The 19,888-nt window shown below is 41.3% G+C and overlaps 1 protein-coding gene across 1 annotated transcript in view; it reads right to left on the reverse strand.

Annotated features, from left to right (window-relative positions):
- Positions 1 to 9,515: 9,515 nt before the first annotated feature.
- Positions 9,516 to 19,888, reverse strand: part of LOC139545641 (GDNF family receptor alpha-2-like) — a 78,896-nt gene continuing 68,523 nt past the window's right edge. Inside the window, exon 8 of the mRNA XM_071353622.1 lies at positions 9,516 to 11,134. Coding sequence (XP_071209723.1) covers positions 10,994 to 11,134 — 141 coding nt within the window. The 3' untranslated portion in view covers positions 9,516 to 10,993. The remainder of the gene's footprint in view (positions 11,135 to 19,888) is intronic.

The following is a 19,888-nucleotide window of genomic DNA, read 5'->3' on the forward strand; positions in this document are numbered from 1 at the left end:
AAGGAGGTGAGTGTCATGATGCGCATAACGATGTTGACAGGTGTGCGACATAACGAGCAGCCTGGTGACCTAGAGGCCGGAGAGGGAACACACATGACAGTACACCCTCCCCGACACACGGCTCCAGCCGCAGGACACCGACCAAGGTGACGATCCCGGGGTTCAGGAGCGGACCGGTCCACTCTGCTAAGGCGCAGGAACCTGTCAATCCAGCTGAGGTGCGGGAGCATGGTGACCTGGAGCGCCCGAGAGAAAGCATACGTGACAGTACCCCCTCCCCGGCGCGTTCAGCTCCAGCCGCAGGACACCAACTACAGGGACAATCCCGGGGATCAGGAGCAGACCGGTCGCCTCAGCTGATGCGCTTAAACCTAACGAACCGGCTGAGGCATGAGAGCCTGATGAGCCAGCTGAGACCTCTCCGGTTGCCTTGGTCGAGAGGGAGAACTGGTGACAGTTATTGCTATTGACATGTGGTGTCATATTAAAGAAGAGGTTGTGCTCTTTAAAAGGAAGTTAACTTGTAATTGTCATTTTATTCTTTGTTTTTAAACTATATGTTTGTTTGAAATGTGTGAGAAAATGTGCTTTATCTTGAAAATTCTCAGTCATCTACAGCAGCATTCTAGAATTCTATTGGAGTCTAAAGGGTTAAGAGCAACTGTCTTAAATTCTCTTCCCTTTAGTCATTACTAAATACAAAATAGACTCTGTGCTCTCAATGTATTCTATCTCAATGCTATTGAGTAAAGGTCATACACTGCCTGCCTTCTCGAAGTGTCCTGCCCTAACTAACAGCTCCCCTGCCCTGTGCCCGGTCCTTGCCTCTGGTTTGGCTTTTGGGAAGTTGATACACAGGTTGTTGTTCAATACTTTTTGACAATTTATTTTGTAAAGAGCACCATTTGGTTTGATGTGATTAATTGGGAATGTTCTCTGGAAAAGCATAATCTAATATACCTGCAAGCAGCAATGATTGGGTTCACAGGATGACAGAAAGTACACAAGATCAGTTGGATAACAAATCAAGCGCTCATCATGTAGGATCTATCTTTCTTTATGTGCAATCAGTGAACGCATTACCATGTTTATCTCTCAATACCACAAGGATGACTTAAGTTGAGTTTAGTCTAGTGCTGTAGGTTGGTTATCTTTGAATTCAGCAGGTAATCATTCTCAAATTAATTAGAGGCTAATTCATGGATTCTACAGTGCATTAGGTATTCAGACCCCTTTACTTTGTCTACATTTTGTTACATTACAGCCTTATTCTAAAATGGATTCAATCATTTTTTTCCCTCATCAAGGAAAGGGGTCTGAATATCAACTCTGGATTCAATCTGACTTATGGATCACACAATTGCGCCAACAGAGAGGGCTGCCTCACTTCTAGTCCTTAGGAAACTTTGCGGTATTTTGTATTTTTCTGTATTATTTCTTACATTGTTAGCCAACAAAAGGTTATTTCTTATTACATACAGCCGGGAATAACTAGTCGCAATTCAACGGCTCAGACACGAGACGTATGTGGCAGCGTATACAGACAATCACGGACTACAAAAGGAAAACCAGCCACGTCACGGACACTAACGTCTTGCTTCCTGACAAGCTAAACATGTTATTTCCCCACTTTGAGGATAACACAGTGCCACCGACGTGGCAAGCTACCAAGAACTGTGGGCTGTCCTTTTCCGTGGCCGACATGAGTTAAGATATTTAAACGTGTTAACCCTCACAAGGCTGCTGGCCCAGATGACATCCCTAGTCGCGTCCTCAGAGCATGGGCAGACCAGCTGGCTGGTGTGTTTACGGACATATTCAACATCTCCCTATCTCAGTCTGCTGTCCCCACATGTTCCTAGATGGCCACCATTGTTCCTGTACCCAAGAATACAAATGTAACTGAAATAAATGACAATCGCCCCATAGCACTCACTTCTGTCATCATGAAGAGCTTTGAGAGACTAGTCGAGGATCATATCACCTCCACCTTACCTGTCACCCTAGACCCACTTCAATTTGCTTACCGCCCCAATAGGTCCACAGACGATGCAATCGCCACCACACTGCACACTGCCCTATCCCATCTGGACAAGAGGAATAACTATGTAAGAATGCTGTTCATTGACTATAGCTCAGCATTCAACACCATAGTACCCTCCAAGCTCAACATTTAGCTCGAGGCCCTGGGTCTGAAATCCGCCCTGTGCAATTGGGTCCTGGACTTCCTGTCGGGCCGCCCCCAGGTGGTAAAGGTAGGAAACAACATCTCTACTTCGCTGATCCTCAACACTGGGGGCCCACATGGGTGCGTGCTCAGCCCCCTCCTGTACTCCCTGTTCACCCATGACTGCGTGGCCGTGCACGCCTCCAACTCAATCATCAAGTTTGCAGATGACACAACGGTAGTAGGCTTGATTGCCAACAACGATGAGACAGCCTACAGGGAGGAGGTGAGGGTTCTAGGAGGATGGTGTCAGGAAAATAACCTCTTACTCAACATCAACAAAACAATAGAGATGATTGTGGACTTCTGGAAACAGCAGAGGGAGCACCCCCCTTTCCACATTAACTGGACAGCAGTGGAGAAGGTTGGAAAGTTTTAAATTCCTCGTGTGCATATGTGACTCACCACCTGGATTCGGTTTTATGTAGCAACATTTGAATTTCTGTTTTTAACATTGGATAAAAGTGGAGACTCAGAGCTACAAAATGGTATATCATGTGCATTTGAGGAAACAATGGCAAAGTAATTCTGCTTTGAAAGTTGATCAACTTCTAAACTCACTTTTGAGAAAACCGTCTTTCAATATTTTGGTGCTACTATTGGAGAGCCCTTCTTTGTCTACACCCATTCAGCATTGTTCACACCCTCTTAAGCCTTAGCCCCACCCATCTCTTTAAGGGTTGATCCGTTCGTTCTGTACTAACTTGCCAGCTACTTCCAGACATCTAAGAGAGAGAGAACAGCTCACTGAACATTACTTGCCCTATCGCTGTGGTTTTGTGTTCAGAGCACACACTGGATGCTCTGGCCAATAAGTAGGGTTGTTCCAAAAGCTCTGACCTCACAACTACAGTCAAGCACCCACGCTAACCGGCAAATATTGGCCAGCTACTTCCAGACACATAATGAGAGAACACCCCACTCTAACCATTTTACTTGCCCTATCAGAGCTGGTAAGGCTTATTTCATGTTATCCAGAGCGTTGGTGACTGTACCTGTGCTGCTGTTAACAAATTAATTACGCTTTGTTGCCAAAGTTTACTGACACCGGACATATTCAACGAGTATTGAGCGTTCAAAAATGCATCAGTTATTCTGCGCTCTGGCACACTAAGACGAGTCTTTTGTTAAGAAATGTAGCTAGATAGCTAGCTAGGTAAACAATGAATCCCAACGCATGACGTAACGTTAGTTTAGCGATCCAGCCAGCTAACGTTAGCTAGCTAGCTAACAGTACACTTCAACTTGAAATGAAAATACTTTGTCAAAATTAGAGTGGAGTCTTTTAAGACATGTAGCTAGCTAGATAGCTAGTTTAACAATGGACCATCATCACAACTCATGATGTTACTACCCTGCATGAATCTGCAGGTAGCTTACCACCAGGTTCTATGGCTATAACTAGTCAAGCAAATGTGTCTGAGATACGAAGAATAAGATCATACACATGACGTTAGCTAGTGATGCAGCCAGCTATGGTTAGCTAGCTAACCATACACTTGAAATGAAACCACTTTCTGTCCAAATTAGAAACGTGTAATATCTGAAAATCTTACCAGTATACATCATGGTTGGACGCGTCTCCTGTCTGATGCCATACATGGTTGCCTTAGTTTGACAATGTTTTCCAGACTGGTGTTTTCTACATCTCCTTAGCTATCATACTCCTTAACGATCATACTGAATTCCACTGATTTCAAAACTCGGTCCTCCAGAAAGTGGAGAGTATACACATAACATTAGTTAGCGAGCGAACCAGCCAGCTAACGTTAGCTACCTAACAGTACACTTTAACTTGACATTAGGTTTATGCAATTTTACTACGCAATACATTTAAAGAAAAAAGCTGCGTTCGACACAATTACCTAAACATACTGACCAGCTCCAATAGACAGATGCGTGCTATATGGTAGAAAAGTATAGCACGCGTCAGCCCACTCATTATCTCAGCCAATCATGGCTAACTGGAAGGTTGCTCCCTTTTTCTGTGGCTAAACCAACTAGGCTCGTAATTTAACAATTTCATTCGTATTTACAGGTGTTATACAAGTTTGATATTAAGGCACATGAAAGTTCACATGTTCGGGAAGGCATTTCTGCCAAAAAACGCATTTTGATAAAAAAATACATTTTTTTACGTTCAAACAGCTCACCTGTGAAGTCGTGACTTGCGACATACGCCTAGTTTCCTAAAACGGTTCACATATCACTGACAAACTGAAATGGTCCACCCACACAGACAGTGTGGTGAAGAAGGCGCCACAGAGCCTCTTCAAACTCAGGAGGCTGAAGAAATTTGGCTTGTTACCTAAAACCCTCACAAACCTTTACGATGCACAATTGAGAGCATCCTATCGGGCTGCATCACCTCCTGGTATGGCAACTGCACTGCCTACAACCGCAGGGCTCTCCAGAGGGTGGTGCAGTCTGCACAACGCATCACCGGGGGCAAACTATCTACCCTCCAGGACACCTACAGCACCCAATGTCACAGGAAGGCCAAAAAGATAATCAAGGACAACCACCCGAGCCACTGCCTGTTCACCCCGCTATCATCCAGAAGGCGAGGTCAGCACAGGTGCATTAAAGCTGGAACTAAGAGACTGAAAAACAGCTTCTATCTCAAGGCCATCGGACTGTTAAATATGCATCACTAGCACAGAGAGGCTGCTGCCAACATACACATACTTGAAATCATTGGCCACTTTAATAAATGGAACACTATTCACTTTTTATAATGTCACTTTAATAATGTTTATACATCTTGCATTATTCATCTCATATGTATATACTGTATTCTATACTATCTGCTGTATCTTAATCTATGCCACTCTGACATTGCTCGTCCATATATTTATATATTCCTAATTCCATTCCTTTACTTAGAATTTGGGGTATTAGGTATTTGTTGTGAAATTGTTAGATATTACTTGTTAGATATTGCTGCACTGTCAGAACTAGAAGCACAAGCATTTCGCTACACCCGCAATAACATTTGCTGAACACGTGTGTGTGACCAATAAAATTTGATTTGATGAGAAGATTTCTTAGCATTAGCATATGTGCTAACCTGCATCTATAGGTAAAGGGCAGCCATATTTGAATGCAGCAACAATTTATTCTCAAAACAATTAAAAACGAATGTAATGAGTCTAAATAAAAAATCTGGAGTGAATCTGGGGAAAATGATAGCAGGTGATTTTGATCGTTAACATTACATATGTAATACCAAATTCAGTGTGTAGCGATGGCAAGTTTCAAGTTGATAAACCACTGTGGAGTGGATTTACAGTGGATTAAATGGACACGTAAAATCTGATTGACCGCTCCCTTTGGACCAAACTATGTAATGACGTGTACCATGGGCCTACGTTACACATTTGGTGTCATTTGTTCTTATGGTTCATGAGAAGAAGATTATTTAAGAATTTTAAACTAATTTCATAATTTAAACATAAGTGCTAATATTCTGATATGGCCATTTTTTAATGCATCAACATTCTTTTCTCACTCTTTAGGATCCAAAGACCAAATTTGGAGTGAAACTGACTAAAGATTCTTTATGAATATTTTAAGCATTTGAATTACGTAGACAAAAAAAGTGAATTGTTTCCTTTTTTATATCAATACCAAACTTAACATGATTTATCATGGTAATTTCTTTGATTACCCTAAAAAGTTTCAAGTTGATAGGCCATAGTGATTAATAACTTATCCATCTCTTAACCAATCCCTTTGCTTTTCTCAAACTAAGTTTAGAGATGTACCATGTGCCTACAAACCATAAAACCTGATGCTATTTGGACTTATGGTTCATGAGAATATGTTTTTCCAAAATGTTCACCTTATGGCTCAATGAGTGAAATTTGTTAAGCGTGAAGAAAGACATATAATACGAGTCAAAAGTTTGGACACACCTACTCATTCAATGGTTTTTCTTTATTTTTACTATTTTCTACATTGTAGAATAATAGTGAGGACATCAACACTATGAAATAACACATATGGAATCATGTAGTAACCAGAGAAGTGTTAAGCAAATCAAAATATATTTTATATTTGAGATTCTTCAAAGTAGCCACCCTTTGCCTTGATGACAGCTTTGCACACTCTTGGCGTTCTCTCAACCAGCTTCATGACGTAGTCACCTGGAATGCATTTCAATTAACAGGTGTGCCTTGTTAAAAGTTCATTTGTGGAATTTATTTCCTTCTTACTGCGTTTGAGACAGAATATAGCCCTATTTGATAAAAAACCAAGGCCATATTATGGCAAGAACAGCTCAAATAAGCAAAGAGAAACAACAGTCCAACAATACTTTAAGAGATGAAGGTCAGTCAATACAGAACATTTCAAGAACTTTGAACGTTTCTTCAAGTGCAGTTGCAAAACCATCAAGCGCTATAATGAAATTGGATCTCATGAGGACCGCCACAGGAAAGGAAGACCCAGAGATACCTCTGCTGCAGAGGATAAGTTCGTTAGAGTTACCAGCCTCAGAAATTGCAGCCCAAATATATGCTTCATAGAGTTTAAGTAACAGCCACATCTCAACATCAACTGTTCAGAGGAGACTGCGTGAATTAGGCCTTCATGGTCGAATTGCTGCAAAGAAACAACTACTAAAGGACCAATAATAAGAAGAGACTTGCTTGGGCCAAGGAATATGAGCAATGGACATTAGACTGGTGGAAATCTGTCCTTTTGTCTGATGAGTCCAAATTTGAGATTTCTGTTTCCAACTGCCGTGTCTTTGTGAGACGCAGAGTAGGTGAACGGATGGTCTCTGCATGTGTGGTTCCCACCATGAAGCATGGAGGAGGAGGTGTGATGGTGTGGGAGTGCTTTGCTGGTGACACTGTCACTGATTTATTTAGAATTCAAGGCAGACTTAACCAGCATGGCTACCACAGCATTCTGCGGCGATACGCCTTCCCATCTGGTTAGTGGGACTATCATTTGTTTTTCAACAGGACAATGACTCAACACACCTCCAGGCTGTGTAAGAGCTATTTGACCAAGAAGGAGAGTGATAGAGTGCTGCATCAGATGACCTGGCATCCACAATCACTCGACCTCAACCCAATTGAGATGGTTTGGGATGAGTTGGACCGCAGAGTGAAGGAAAAGCAGCCAACAAGTGCTCAGCATATGTGGAAACTCCATCAAGATGGTTGGAAAAGCATTCCAGGTGAAGCTGGTTGAGAGAATGCCAAGAGTGTGCAAAGCTGTCATCAAGGCAAAGGGTGGCTACTTTGAGGAATCTGAAATCAAAAATATATTTTGATTTGTTTAAAACTTTTTTGGTTACTACATGATTCCATGTCTTCACTATTATTCTACCTTGTAGAACATAGTAAAAATAAAGAAAACCCCTTGAATTACTAGGTGTGTCCAAACTTTTGACTGGTACTGTACATTTACCGTTTCAAGTCTCTAGGTCAAACGGGGTAGCGGATATGAGAGTTTAAGTGAGACTGCTTATAACAGAGCCGCCGATAGGCCAAGCGGTTTCAATCTTTTTGAGCAAGTTACTCATATGCTTTAGTTTCTTTGTGCCAAATTAGAAAAAAAAGTTTGCAATCTATTTTTTTGTTATTTGACCATGTCAAGATATTTTTCTTTCTAACAATAACAATAGGTTTCCCTGTGAACCTCTAAATATTAGGAAGCACTGTGTTTACAGATGAGATGTCATGAGGAACCCTAGCAGTCAGCACTATAGTGGAAGCCTCCCACTGGTGACAGTGACTGTGTAATAAAGCCACAACAGCTGTTAGAGACCAAGATCCCATCACCAAATCCAATAAAAAGAGTAGAATTTCATTACAGATGTTCAGCTTTGGAAATGATGGCTCAATCAATAATCATCCCACATGTGAAAGACGGGGAGTGGGGATGACGCGGTCAAACTCACATTGGCATAGCAGAATCTTTATGATTGTTTTAGAGGTTCTCCTCTTTCCAATAGAAATGTCCAGACTTTCTTCAACGGAGCAGGGAATTACATCTCAAGTGGCGTGGTTCAATAGCTCTGTCCACTCCCTTGACAACACAGTTGCTTGCTTAAGAAAAGGCTCAGAGGGTTTTTGATTTTCTATTACCTTTTTTTCTTACCCAACCATGCTCATTTTACATCCAACCCTTTGCAAAAAAAAGCCAGACAGTTCTTGACTTATGAGGCAGGCAGTTAAAAATGAAATTAAAGAAAGATCAAGGGTAAAATTTTGAAAATGAAATGAAAACTTTTAATGAATGTGCATGCAGCCGAGGATCTGAATGTGTGCAATATACAGTACAGTATCAACAGTGCCTTTGGGAAAACGTGCTTCATTTCCTCCGTTCCAATAACTTGCCTTGCATTTCCACTACAGCTAGGCTCTCCTATTCTTGCAAGGAGACTGTGGACTCCTCATTTGTATCCAAATTGTGAGCGCAGCAATAGAATGTGCCTATTATGAAAGCTGTTATTCTACACTGTAGCACAGACTGAGATTCCAGCGAGTGAACAAATGTGTAAACATAAACATAAACGCTCCAGTTACTCTAGCTTATCAAGTGTATCATGAACTGAAAACCCCAGCTCTATGCTAGGCTACACTTTAATTTGCTAACTGAACCCTGAAGTATGATGTTCAGTGTTTCACAAAATGACCCCCTCATGGTGTATAACATATTACACCAACCAAGCCAAAGAGAAAAGAGCCACACAGGCAGGTGTGACTGAAAAAGTGGAATGATGGGAAGGAAGTGGGCGTTGTCTCTGATTGGAGGATCCCAGTCTTGTAAACCTTACTCCTCTCTCCAACATGTGCAGAGTGTTGATAAGAAACATCATTCCACTGGCTCATTAATCAAGCGCGCGCACAGTAACCCGCCGCTTTCACATTCCCGTGCCCTTAGACCCCACCACAAAACTAACCCCCACCCCCCATTTTTATATTGAAAGGAAACAAACTGGACTCCAGAACACAGGCACACAAACACATACACATACACACACTCTCTTCTCACTCTTTCAATCACTTATACACTCATGACATCCCATCTTTGAGTACTCTCTGCCCCTCACCTTATATAAGCTGCGACATGTCATTTATTTGTTGTCAGGATTTATTTGTGTGCAATCTTTGTTTTCAGTGCTGTCTTGACTTCCATTGAGAGTCATGTTTGCAGTAATATTTTTCAAAATTGCTCACTTTTGTATGAATCAATCAGCATGAATTAACTTAACTGTGTGAGAAATGCTGAAACCCCATTTTCCTCATATACCCGGACCCATTCTGTGTGAGGGGGAATATTTATCCGTTTATTTATTTACATTACTACATGTCAAAACTCTTAATTTACCTCATGCATTTGATTGGCTTATAGGAGGCCAGAGCCAGTAATGTAAGCATTCATCAGCAGTACGTCATGATGTCATCTGCAAGACTCAGCTACAACCTGACCAATCAAAAATAATATAAAATCTGGGGGAAAACTCAACACAACAGAATGTGCAGCAGCTATAAACTGTGAGTATTTCTTTGCTCTAGACATCTCTGTTGGAACAGTCCACTGGAAATAGAAGGGTTCAATCCCAGGCATTTATGTAGTCAAATGTTGATCTGATGGCTTGTTGATCTGATGGCTTGTTGTTTTGACATGAACCCATTTGAATGATTAATTTAGTAAAGCGTTACTACGAGTTGCGATGTCCCATGAGCAGGATAATGTGGTACGAGCAATAGGTAAGGCCACGTGTATTTGCACTGTACAAAGAACGACTATAATACACACAGGTAATTACTTTCCAAGCAAATGTAGCTAATTCAATTTCATCCCTATATACATTCTTCTTTGACTTTGTCGTCGTAGACATTGCCAACTTTGCCTTCTAAATTTGTTCTTCATACTTAACAATACAGTGCCATCATATCGCCTTGACCATTTAAGGTAGGTCATATTGGTAAATTTAAAGAAAACAGTTTGTTTATCTTGGCTCATTGAAAGAAAACAGTTTGTTATATACACTGACAAAGTATGCACATGTGTGGGTGGATATTTATTCTCACCCACTATCAATGACAACAACATCTCAAATGAGAACCAGTTAACATTATATTTGAGTATTTTTTTTTGTCTGCTGAAAAAATATAGCACTGAAATAAAATAGCTGTACTGAACATACTGTTCACTGTTACTATACCAACACGGATACACTGAGTTAAGATTTACACTTTTGAGAAGACACAAAAGTGATAATTCTTCTGTCTGCAAGTAATGGAAACACAAAGCTTGAGGTCTGTCCATTAAAGAAAAGCAAGTCGAGCACTGTTTCTAGACGAAAACGTGTGACGGACAGCAGTTCTCTCTCCTCTCTCTTTCTCGATTTCTCTCTCACACTCTTTCTCTCTCTCTCTTTCTCTCTCTGTCTTTCTCTTCTCTTTGTCATGGCAGGAGTGCAGAAGTCTTTGACATGATACTTTGGGTTCTTTGTCAGTGTTACTGATGGAAAGACAGTCACAGCCAATGGCCACTGAGGCTTCACCACATGGGGGTTCCATGTAAAGCAATTTTCTTGATCATAGTGGTCCTCAAAAGCCAAAATGTTACATCAAATAAATAATATTTAGATTATCTCCGATTGTGTGCTCTCCGCCTCTCCTTTTTGAAATTGCATGATGCCTGGGCTTGAAAAATAAAACATCCTCAAACAAGCCCCTTGACAACACCTCTGCGTTTGGGATCAGCTTGATGGTCGGCGACAGCCCACAGGGAGTTTTATAGGGCATGGTTGGCCATGGCGGAGGTCAGGCTGAGCAGCAGCACCCAGACACTGGCACAGACACAGGGTGCCCCATCATCAGGTGGGCTCTTGGGTCTAGTCAGGCCATTGTAACCACTGCTGGGCTCCAGTATAGGCTGAGAGGAGGACAACAATGGAAAAGGTTAGGAATGACTCAGTGAGTCTGAGTGTTGCGTTTTACAGAGAAATGGTAAAACACGGACCCATAGCCACTCCACTGGAATAAAAACATGAATACATTTGAGGCACATATGAAGTATGTTGAAAGCGACTGCTAGTGCAGTCTTTTAGGTGTACTCTCTGCTTTGAAATGTTTTGGCACAGTGCAGAGCTAGCTAAGACATTTCTTCCAATACCCTTTCGGTAGTGTCATCTTAAACATTTTAAGCATTACTTCCAAGGAAAGCACGAATTATAGAACATGCAGAGCACATATAGGGTTATCATAAAACTACAATTAAAGGCTGAGTCTCAAATAGCTCCCCGGGGGGGAATATAAAGTGCAGGAAATATTTTCTTTTTCTTGGACAAATATTTAACCCCTTATTTTTGTTGGCACAAAACTACCTCAATACTTCCATTCGTTTGTATGGGTTACTGTCAGATGAGTCCCGTGACACTTGTGGGGGTCATAGAGCAGAACAGAGCAAAAGCAGTGTGCATCAAGGAAATAGACCCCTGGCTCAAATAGAATCCTGTCTTTAATAAGTGCCTGGTGTTTAGTGATTTAAGCAAATAAACACCCAGGCTATTAAAGTTTTACAGCACTAATCGGCTTCCTAGACATTTGGATACATTTTATTTCTGTACAATATCAGTCAAAACATTGTAGTTGTACACATGTAGATATAGAACATATAGAACATTTTACCATAGACAAAAGCAGTCAATTTAAAAGGCAACTATGTTGTACAGTACATTAGGAGAAAGGGTAGAAGGGACATACAGATGAAGGATCCCACAGCAGGAAAATAATCTTGCAGCAACAGGAAATGGGAATTATTGTGTGGATTATATAAAACATTTGTAGCTTTTGATACATGGAAATTATGAACTTTAGAAGCCTTTTTACACATATAATACAAATATACATTTCCTGCTACAACATGATGATCAAATTAAGATACTACTTCTACATCTCTATTGTTCTAGATATTGTACACCCCAGAGTTGCTCTGTTATGCCTACTCTAGTATGGCCTTATTATGTGTTTTTCCATAACATTGTAAGCATTTTGAACATTTTTTATTTGCTCTGATTCCTGTAACACCTAGCAAACAATTTGCCTCCAAGTAACTGCAGCTTTCTCAATTTGTGGAGGCACCATTTCCCCCGCAAAGCAATACAGCATATCAACAGAAACATGAAGCATTCCCTCCTCCACTCCTTTCCTCATCTCCACAGATGTAGCCTTTTGAGAGATTGCACTTCGGTCCATTTCCCTGTACAGAGAGAAAACAGAGTCAGATATGATCTTCTAATAGCAGTGTCTCCAGCACAACACATGGCCAATTTTTTTTGTAGAAAAATACATATTGAAAAAAATAGTAAATGGTAGTTATATAAGCACTGGGAGATGTTTTTTGTATGGGTTTTAGCTGAAAGGAAAGGCTGCATTGATTATGGAAGAGCTTGGTTTCCAATGTGTGATTGTACAGAGAAATGGTTAAATGACAGTTGCCAAAAAAAGCAATCGGTTGCTTGACAATGCAGCAAACACATCCGCAACTAAAAGCCAATTAATTAGCAGGTGCAGTGATGTGTGACAGCAGCCTGTTGACATTGGTCCAGATCTCTGTCTGCAGCCAATATGTATACTGGTACACACACGCACACACACACACACATATGAACAGGTAGCCTAGCGGTTAAGAGTGTTGCGCCAATAACCGAAAGGTGACAAATCTGTCGATGTGCCCTTGAGCATGGCACTTCACCCTAATTGCTCATGTAAGTCGCTTTGGATAAGTGCGTCTGCTAAATGACAAAAATTCAAAAAAACACACAGAGACATGCACACACACATTCAGAAACGACCCACACACAAAATATTGTTTGGGATTACAGGATATAATTAATTTAGTTTTGTGAAGGTAGCTTAACATGTAGATAGATGGTGAGTACTTTTTAGAAGTGATCAGAGCTTAGTTGAACAGTAATGTTCAGATGCTTTTCCCAGGGCTGGTTATTGAGTAACCCAGGGTTGGTCCACAATCAATTACATTTAATTGAGCTGAGAATCAACACAGTGTACTGTAAAGTCAGTGGCTCTCAAGCAAACATTGACTTCTGAAGGGTGGGTTCATTCTCTCTTATACAATGGTGCCATGAAATAACGCATGACTCTCCAAAAAGACTATGAAATGAAGGAATTATTTCCCTGATTAAAAGCTTGTTAAGATGGGCCATTTCAGGATTTTGGCAATGAGGCCCTTTATCTACTTACCCAGAGTCAGATGAACTTGTGGATACCATTTTTATGTCTATGTGTCCAGTACGAAGGAAGTTACAGGTAGTTCCGCGAGCCAATGCTAACTAGTGTTAGTTAGCAACTTCCTTCAAACTGCACGCAGAGACATACACGTGGTAAGCAGCTGAACTCTACTGTTTGACGAAGCTCTGATCAATTCTGAAAAGTACTCACCGTCTATCTAATGTACATGTCAAGCTACCTTCAAAAACACAATGAAGAATATTGTCTTATCCCAAACAATATCCAGGAACATAAATACTGAAAAACAATATGTTGAACTCCCATACTGGGACTGCTATAAAGACATCATAGTGAGTTTGTAATTTTCTTAGTCACTTGTAGATACCGGTAGGCAATTTTTATTTCAATGTATGTGGTACATTTCCACAACTCTTAGTACAAAACTCAAAATAAATCATAAAAATTGACATAATGAAAATGTACGTCTGTAAAGTAGAAACATAAAAAGTATGACATACGTACACTTGAAAGTATTGCTATGATAATGACTATTATTTTTTGTTGTATTGTATGTAAAACATCACACTGCTTTACTAAAACTGCATTGGCCAATACAGTACTGTAATACCGTAATATATGCCATTTACGTAACAGACACTTTTATCCAAAGTGACAACAGCCCACACATTTTGGTAAGTGACCCCAGTGGTAATTAAGTTAAGACGGCACCGACAGACATGGCAGCTCTGCTTCTAACTCCTAAGCAACTTTGCAGTATGTGTGTGTGTTATTTCTTACATTATTAGCCTAGAACATTTTTTGTGTTATTACATACAGCCGGAAAGAACTTTTGGATATCAGAGCGGCTGTAACTCACCAGTATTACGACCAGGAATACGACATTCCCGAATTGGATCCTTTGTTCGTACCCCCAGGGCAATTGAACTTATCTCAGAGGCTGCTCCAAGATGCCGCCGGCGGAGAAGAGGGATTCGGAGTGGACATCTAGTCCGACTCAGGAGGCGTGCACACCATCCACCGCTTCAGAGTATATTACTCGCAGTCTCTGGACAATAAAGTAGATGAGCTCAGAGCGAGGATCTCCTTCCAGAGAGACATCCGGGACTGTAACATACTCTGTTTCACGGAATCATGGCTCTCTCGGGATATACTGTCCCCGTCCATACAGCCAGCTGGGTTCTCAGTTCATTGCGCAGACAGGAATAAAGAACTCTCCGGGAAGAAGAAAGGTGGTGGTGTATGTTTCATGGTTAAACACTCATGGTGTGATTGTGATAACATACAGAAACTCAAGTCCTTTTGTTCACCCGACCTAGAATACCTCACAATTAAATGCCGAACATATTACCTCGCAAGAGAATTCTCTTCGGTTATAGTCAAAGCTGTGTATATTCCCCCTCAAGCCCATACCACGACGGCCCTCAAGGAACTATACTGGACTTTATGCAAACTGGAAACCACATATCTTGAGGCTGCATTTACTGTAGCAGAGGATTTTAGTTCTATCAACACTTTGACTGTAGTACTCGCTTAGGAAAAACACTAGACTGCTGATCACCTTTTTGAGATGCCTACAAGGCCCTCCCCCGCCCTCCCTTCAGAAAATCAGATCACGACTCCATTGTTTTCCTCCCTTCCTATAGGCAGAAACTCAAACAGGAAGTACCCTTGCTAAGGTCTATTCAATGCTGGTCTGACCAACCGGAATAAATGCTTCAAGATTGTTTTGATCACACTGACTGGGATATGTTCCGGGTAGCCTCTGAGAATAACATTTACGTATACACGGACACAGTGACTGAGTTCATCAGGAAGTGTATAGGGGATGTTGTTATCACGGTGACTACTAAAACTTACCCAAACCAGAAACCGTGGATAGATGGCAGCATGTGCGCAAAACTGAAAGCACGAATCACCCCATTTAACCATGGCAAGGTGACTGGGAATATGGTCAAATACAAACAGTGTAGTTATTCCCTTTGTAAGGCAATCAAACAGGCAACACATCATTACAGAGACAATGACAATTCAATAGCTCAGATATGAGACCTATGTGGCAGAGTCTACAGACAATCACGGATTACAAAGGGAATACCAGCCACGTCGCGGACACTGACGTCTTGCTCCCAGACAAGCTAAACACCTCCTTTGCCCGCTTTGAGGATAACACAGTGCCACCGACGCAGCCCGCTCCCAAGGACTGTGAGCGCTCATTCTCCGTGGCCGACGTGACTAAGACATTTAAGCGTGTTAACCCTCGCTAGGCTGCCGGCCCAGACAGCATCCCTAGCCGCGTCTTCGGAGCATGCGCAGACCAGCTGGCTGGAGATTACGGACATATTCAATCTCTCCCTATCCTAGCCTGCTGTCCCCACTTGTTTCAAGATGTCCAACATTGTTCCTGTATCCAAGAAAGCAAAGGGAACTGAACTAAATTACTATCACCCCATAGCACTCACTTATGTCATCATGAAGTGCTTTGAGAGGCTAGTTGAGGATCATTATAACCTCTACCTTACCCACCTCAATTTGCTTACCGCCCCAATAGGTCCACAGACGATACAATCGTCATCGCACAGCACACTGCCCTATCCAATCTGGACAAGAGGAATAGCTACATCATAATGCTATTCATTGATTATAGCTCAGTCTTCAACACCATAGTACCCTCCAAGCTCATCATTAAGATCGGGGCCCTGGATCTGAACCCCACCCTGTGCAAATGGGTCCTGGACGTCCTGTCGGGCCGCCCCCAGTTGGTGAAGGTAGGAAACAACACCTCCACTTCGCTGATCCTCAACACTGGGGCCCCACAAGGGTGCGTGCTCGACCCGTCTTGTACTCCCTGTTCATCCATGACTGCATGGCCATGCACGCCTCCAACTCAATCATCAAGAGTAGTAGGCCTGATTACCAAAAATGACAAGACAGCCTATAGGGAGGTGAGGGCCCTGGGGGAGTGGTGCCAGGAAGAAAACGAATTAGCTGATCGAGGATTCAGGAAACAGCAAAGGTAGCACGCCCCTATCCACATCGACGGGACCGCAGTGGAGAAGGTGGAAAGCTTCAAGTTCCTCGGCATACACATCACTGACAATCTGGAATGGCCCACCCACACAGACAGTGTGGTGAAGAAGGCGCAACACCTCAAGAGGCTGCAGAAATGTGGCTTGGCCCCTGTAAACTTTTACAGATGCACAAATGAGAGCATCCTGTCGGGCTGTATCACCGCCTGGCTTTGGAACTGCACCGCCCGCAACCACAGGGCTCTCCAGTGGGTGGTGCGATATGCCCAACGCATCACCAGGGCCACACTGCCTGCCCTCCATGACACCTACAGCACTAAATGTCACAGGAAGGCCAAAAAGATCATCAAGGACATCAACCACTCGAGCCACGGCCTGTTCACCCCGCTATCATCCAGAAGGCGAGGTCAGTATAGGTGCATCAAAGCGGGACAGAGAGACCGAAAAACAGCTTATATCTCAAGGCCATCAGACATCACTAGCCGGGCTACCACCCGGTTACTCATTCCTGCACCTTAGAGGCTGTTGCCCTATATACATAGACATGGAATCATGGAATACATGATATGTATTGTTGTGAATTGTTAGATACTACTGCACTGTTGGAACTAGAAACACAAGCATTTCGCTACACCCACAATAAAATCTGCTAAATGTGTATGTGACCAATACAATTTCACTTGATTTGATTCGAATTGAACCCACAACTCTGGTGTTGCTAGTGCCATGCTCTTATGAACTGAGCCTTGTACAGGATCACCACAGTACATAAGTACAATACAATACCGTAAAATACAATACACAATTACAATACAGGTGGAAGATGTGAGCATACCTCCCTCCTTCAGGCCATGGATATTTTTTAAATATATTTATTTTTATTTAACCTTTATTTAACCTTTATTTAACTAGGCAAGTCAGTTAAGAACAAATTCTTATTTACAATGACGGCCTACCCGGATGAGGCATGCTATGAGGCATGCAATGATTTCAATCCAGATTTCAATCAGGCTTGGATTCGCCATGCAAAAACGTTTTCACCCAGGTGCATGAACAATGGGGATATTTACTGCGATGCTGATAAGAACCTATGGCCAAATGATCAAGACAGGCTTGATGCAAATTAGTGGCGGCTAAACATTGTTTCTTTTATTTCTTTTGATTACATTTTGAAAGATCTCTTCAATGATTACACCTTTGATCACACATGAGATAGAAATGATAGAAATGTGATGTTCAGTCAATTTTAATGAGTAGTGCATTGTGCAATGTGAAAACAGTGTAATGTACTGTAATTTACAGTACTGTAGCATACAACATTCAAAAGGCACTTTTTTCCGAGCCGAGAACGATACTGTTTCAGTTGACATGTCTCATAGAAAATGTGATCTTGCTGCATGGGGCAGAAATGGCATACTACACCGTGCTACGTTTTTACAGGAGCCAACTGCTTTCCAATTACTTATTTATGATGATTTGTGCTACGTATGTACTGTATAAGGATAATACAACTGTAAACATGACATATTTCTCAGCATACTCACAACCTGCCATTGTATACAACTTATTCAAAGTTATATTGACCAGGTACTATTCTTTCTAAACAGCACTTCAAAAATAACAGTTTTGAAATGTGTATCTTACAATTTTTTCTATTGGATTAAATGTCAGTTAAAATGTTAATTAACATGACTAAATGGTGAGCCTATCATTACCTGATGTTCTGGTGACTAAACAAAATGTTTTCATGGTATTTCAGAGAAAATTTAGATTTTGAATCACTCAGGCGTGAAAGATGTGTGGAACCCCAAATGAATGCACAATCAAAGGTTCTGAACATAAGATAGGGGGCATTAGAAGTTTTATCAGTTTAGAGTTTTGTACCTAGAGTTTTGAAAAATCTGCCGAAGTGATTGAAAAAAATGGTAAAACACTTTTTAATCTCTATTTCCAAACAGCAGAAATGGTTGTAAAATTAGGGGCTCTGTTCTACACACGCAGCACAGAAAGGCAGTGAGCAATGACTTGGGCAATGACAGAGTTGGTATTTTTGGGTCACATTAAATCCATGGAGGCTGGTGGGAGGAGCTATAGGAGGATGGGCTCGTTGTAATAGCTGGAATGGAATGAATGGAACAGTATCAAACATCAAACATATGGAAACCACATGTTTGGCTCTGTTCCATTAATTCCATTCCATTACAATGAGCCCATCTTCCTATAGCTCTTCCCACCAGCCTCCACTGGTTAAAGTGTTTGCACATACTGTATCTATGCAAAGGCTGCGCCCATGTAGCTTCTACAAGCATTGTCCCGCACATTTGACCCAGTAGTTGTGGCACAATAGATTCTTATGTGTATCTGAACGCACCGAAACACTAACACAACTGTTGTGGCAAAAATAGAGAAGTAGATAGGCCTGACGTTAGTAGACTCATTATAATAATATAACAATTTATATAACATAATAACATGTACAATTCAATATACGAAAGCTCTCCATTATTAAATGTTGGCAGCATTCTGAAAGCCTTTCCACTAAATTAATTGAAATCCTGATTGGTAAGGAAAATTGCATTTTTCATATCTTTATCCATTCAACAGTCCTCCACAGTTTCACTTCCTGGAACTTTCCACAGGGTTGAAAATACAGAAGTTGCAAACAGCAATAAGACAAAATAAAATTTCACCTAGATATCTCTTCTCTTTCAGTCTCTTCAGAACACAACTTGAGCACAGTTACTGACTGAATAAGGTATATTAGCCTGGACATTAGGACATAGCTGACATTTATTAAAGCTGCAACATGTAACGTTTTGGGTGACCTGACCAAATTCACATGGAAATGTTAGTTATAGAGCTGTCATTCTTATTGAAAGCAAGTCTAAGAAGCGGTAGATCTGTTCTATGTTCTTAAGTTTCGTTTTTTTACTTTCGGATTTGTACACCAGCTCCAAACAGCTGAAAACACAATAATTTTGGGTTATGGAAAATATATTTCACAGGGGTTTAGAGGTACAATGATTCTCTACACTCACCTCGCTTGTTTTGTCACAAACTGAAATTAGGGGAACTATTTTAGCATTTTAGCAACCAGGAAATGGTGGAGGGATTTCTGCATAGTACACCTTTTTTAAAGGAATAATACATATTTACATGTAAACTAAATCACATAGCTCAATTGTCCTGTTAATGGTGATAATGAATACAGGGAAATTGACTTGAGAGGGAATTAAGTTTGAGCAGCACAGCCAATCCTGGCCTAACGCTCCACAGGGCTCATTTATCAAACAACACTTCAGATTACTTATCGAGTGTCAGGGGGAGCCTGTCCAGCCATCAAACACACAGCGGACTATGCCACTTCATTTAGCATAACATTTCCACTA

The sequence above is a fragment of the Salvelinus alpinus genome, chromosome 19, assembly GCF_045679555.1.
Source record: "Salvelinus alpinus chromosome 19, SLU_Salpinus.1, whole genome shotgun sequence".
Lineage (NCBI taxonomy): Eukaryota > Metazoa > Chordata > Actinopteri > Salmoniformes > Salmonidae > Salvelinus > Salvelinus alpinus.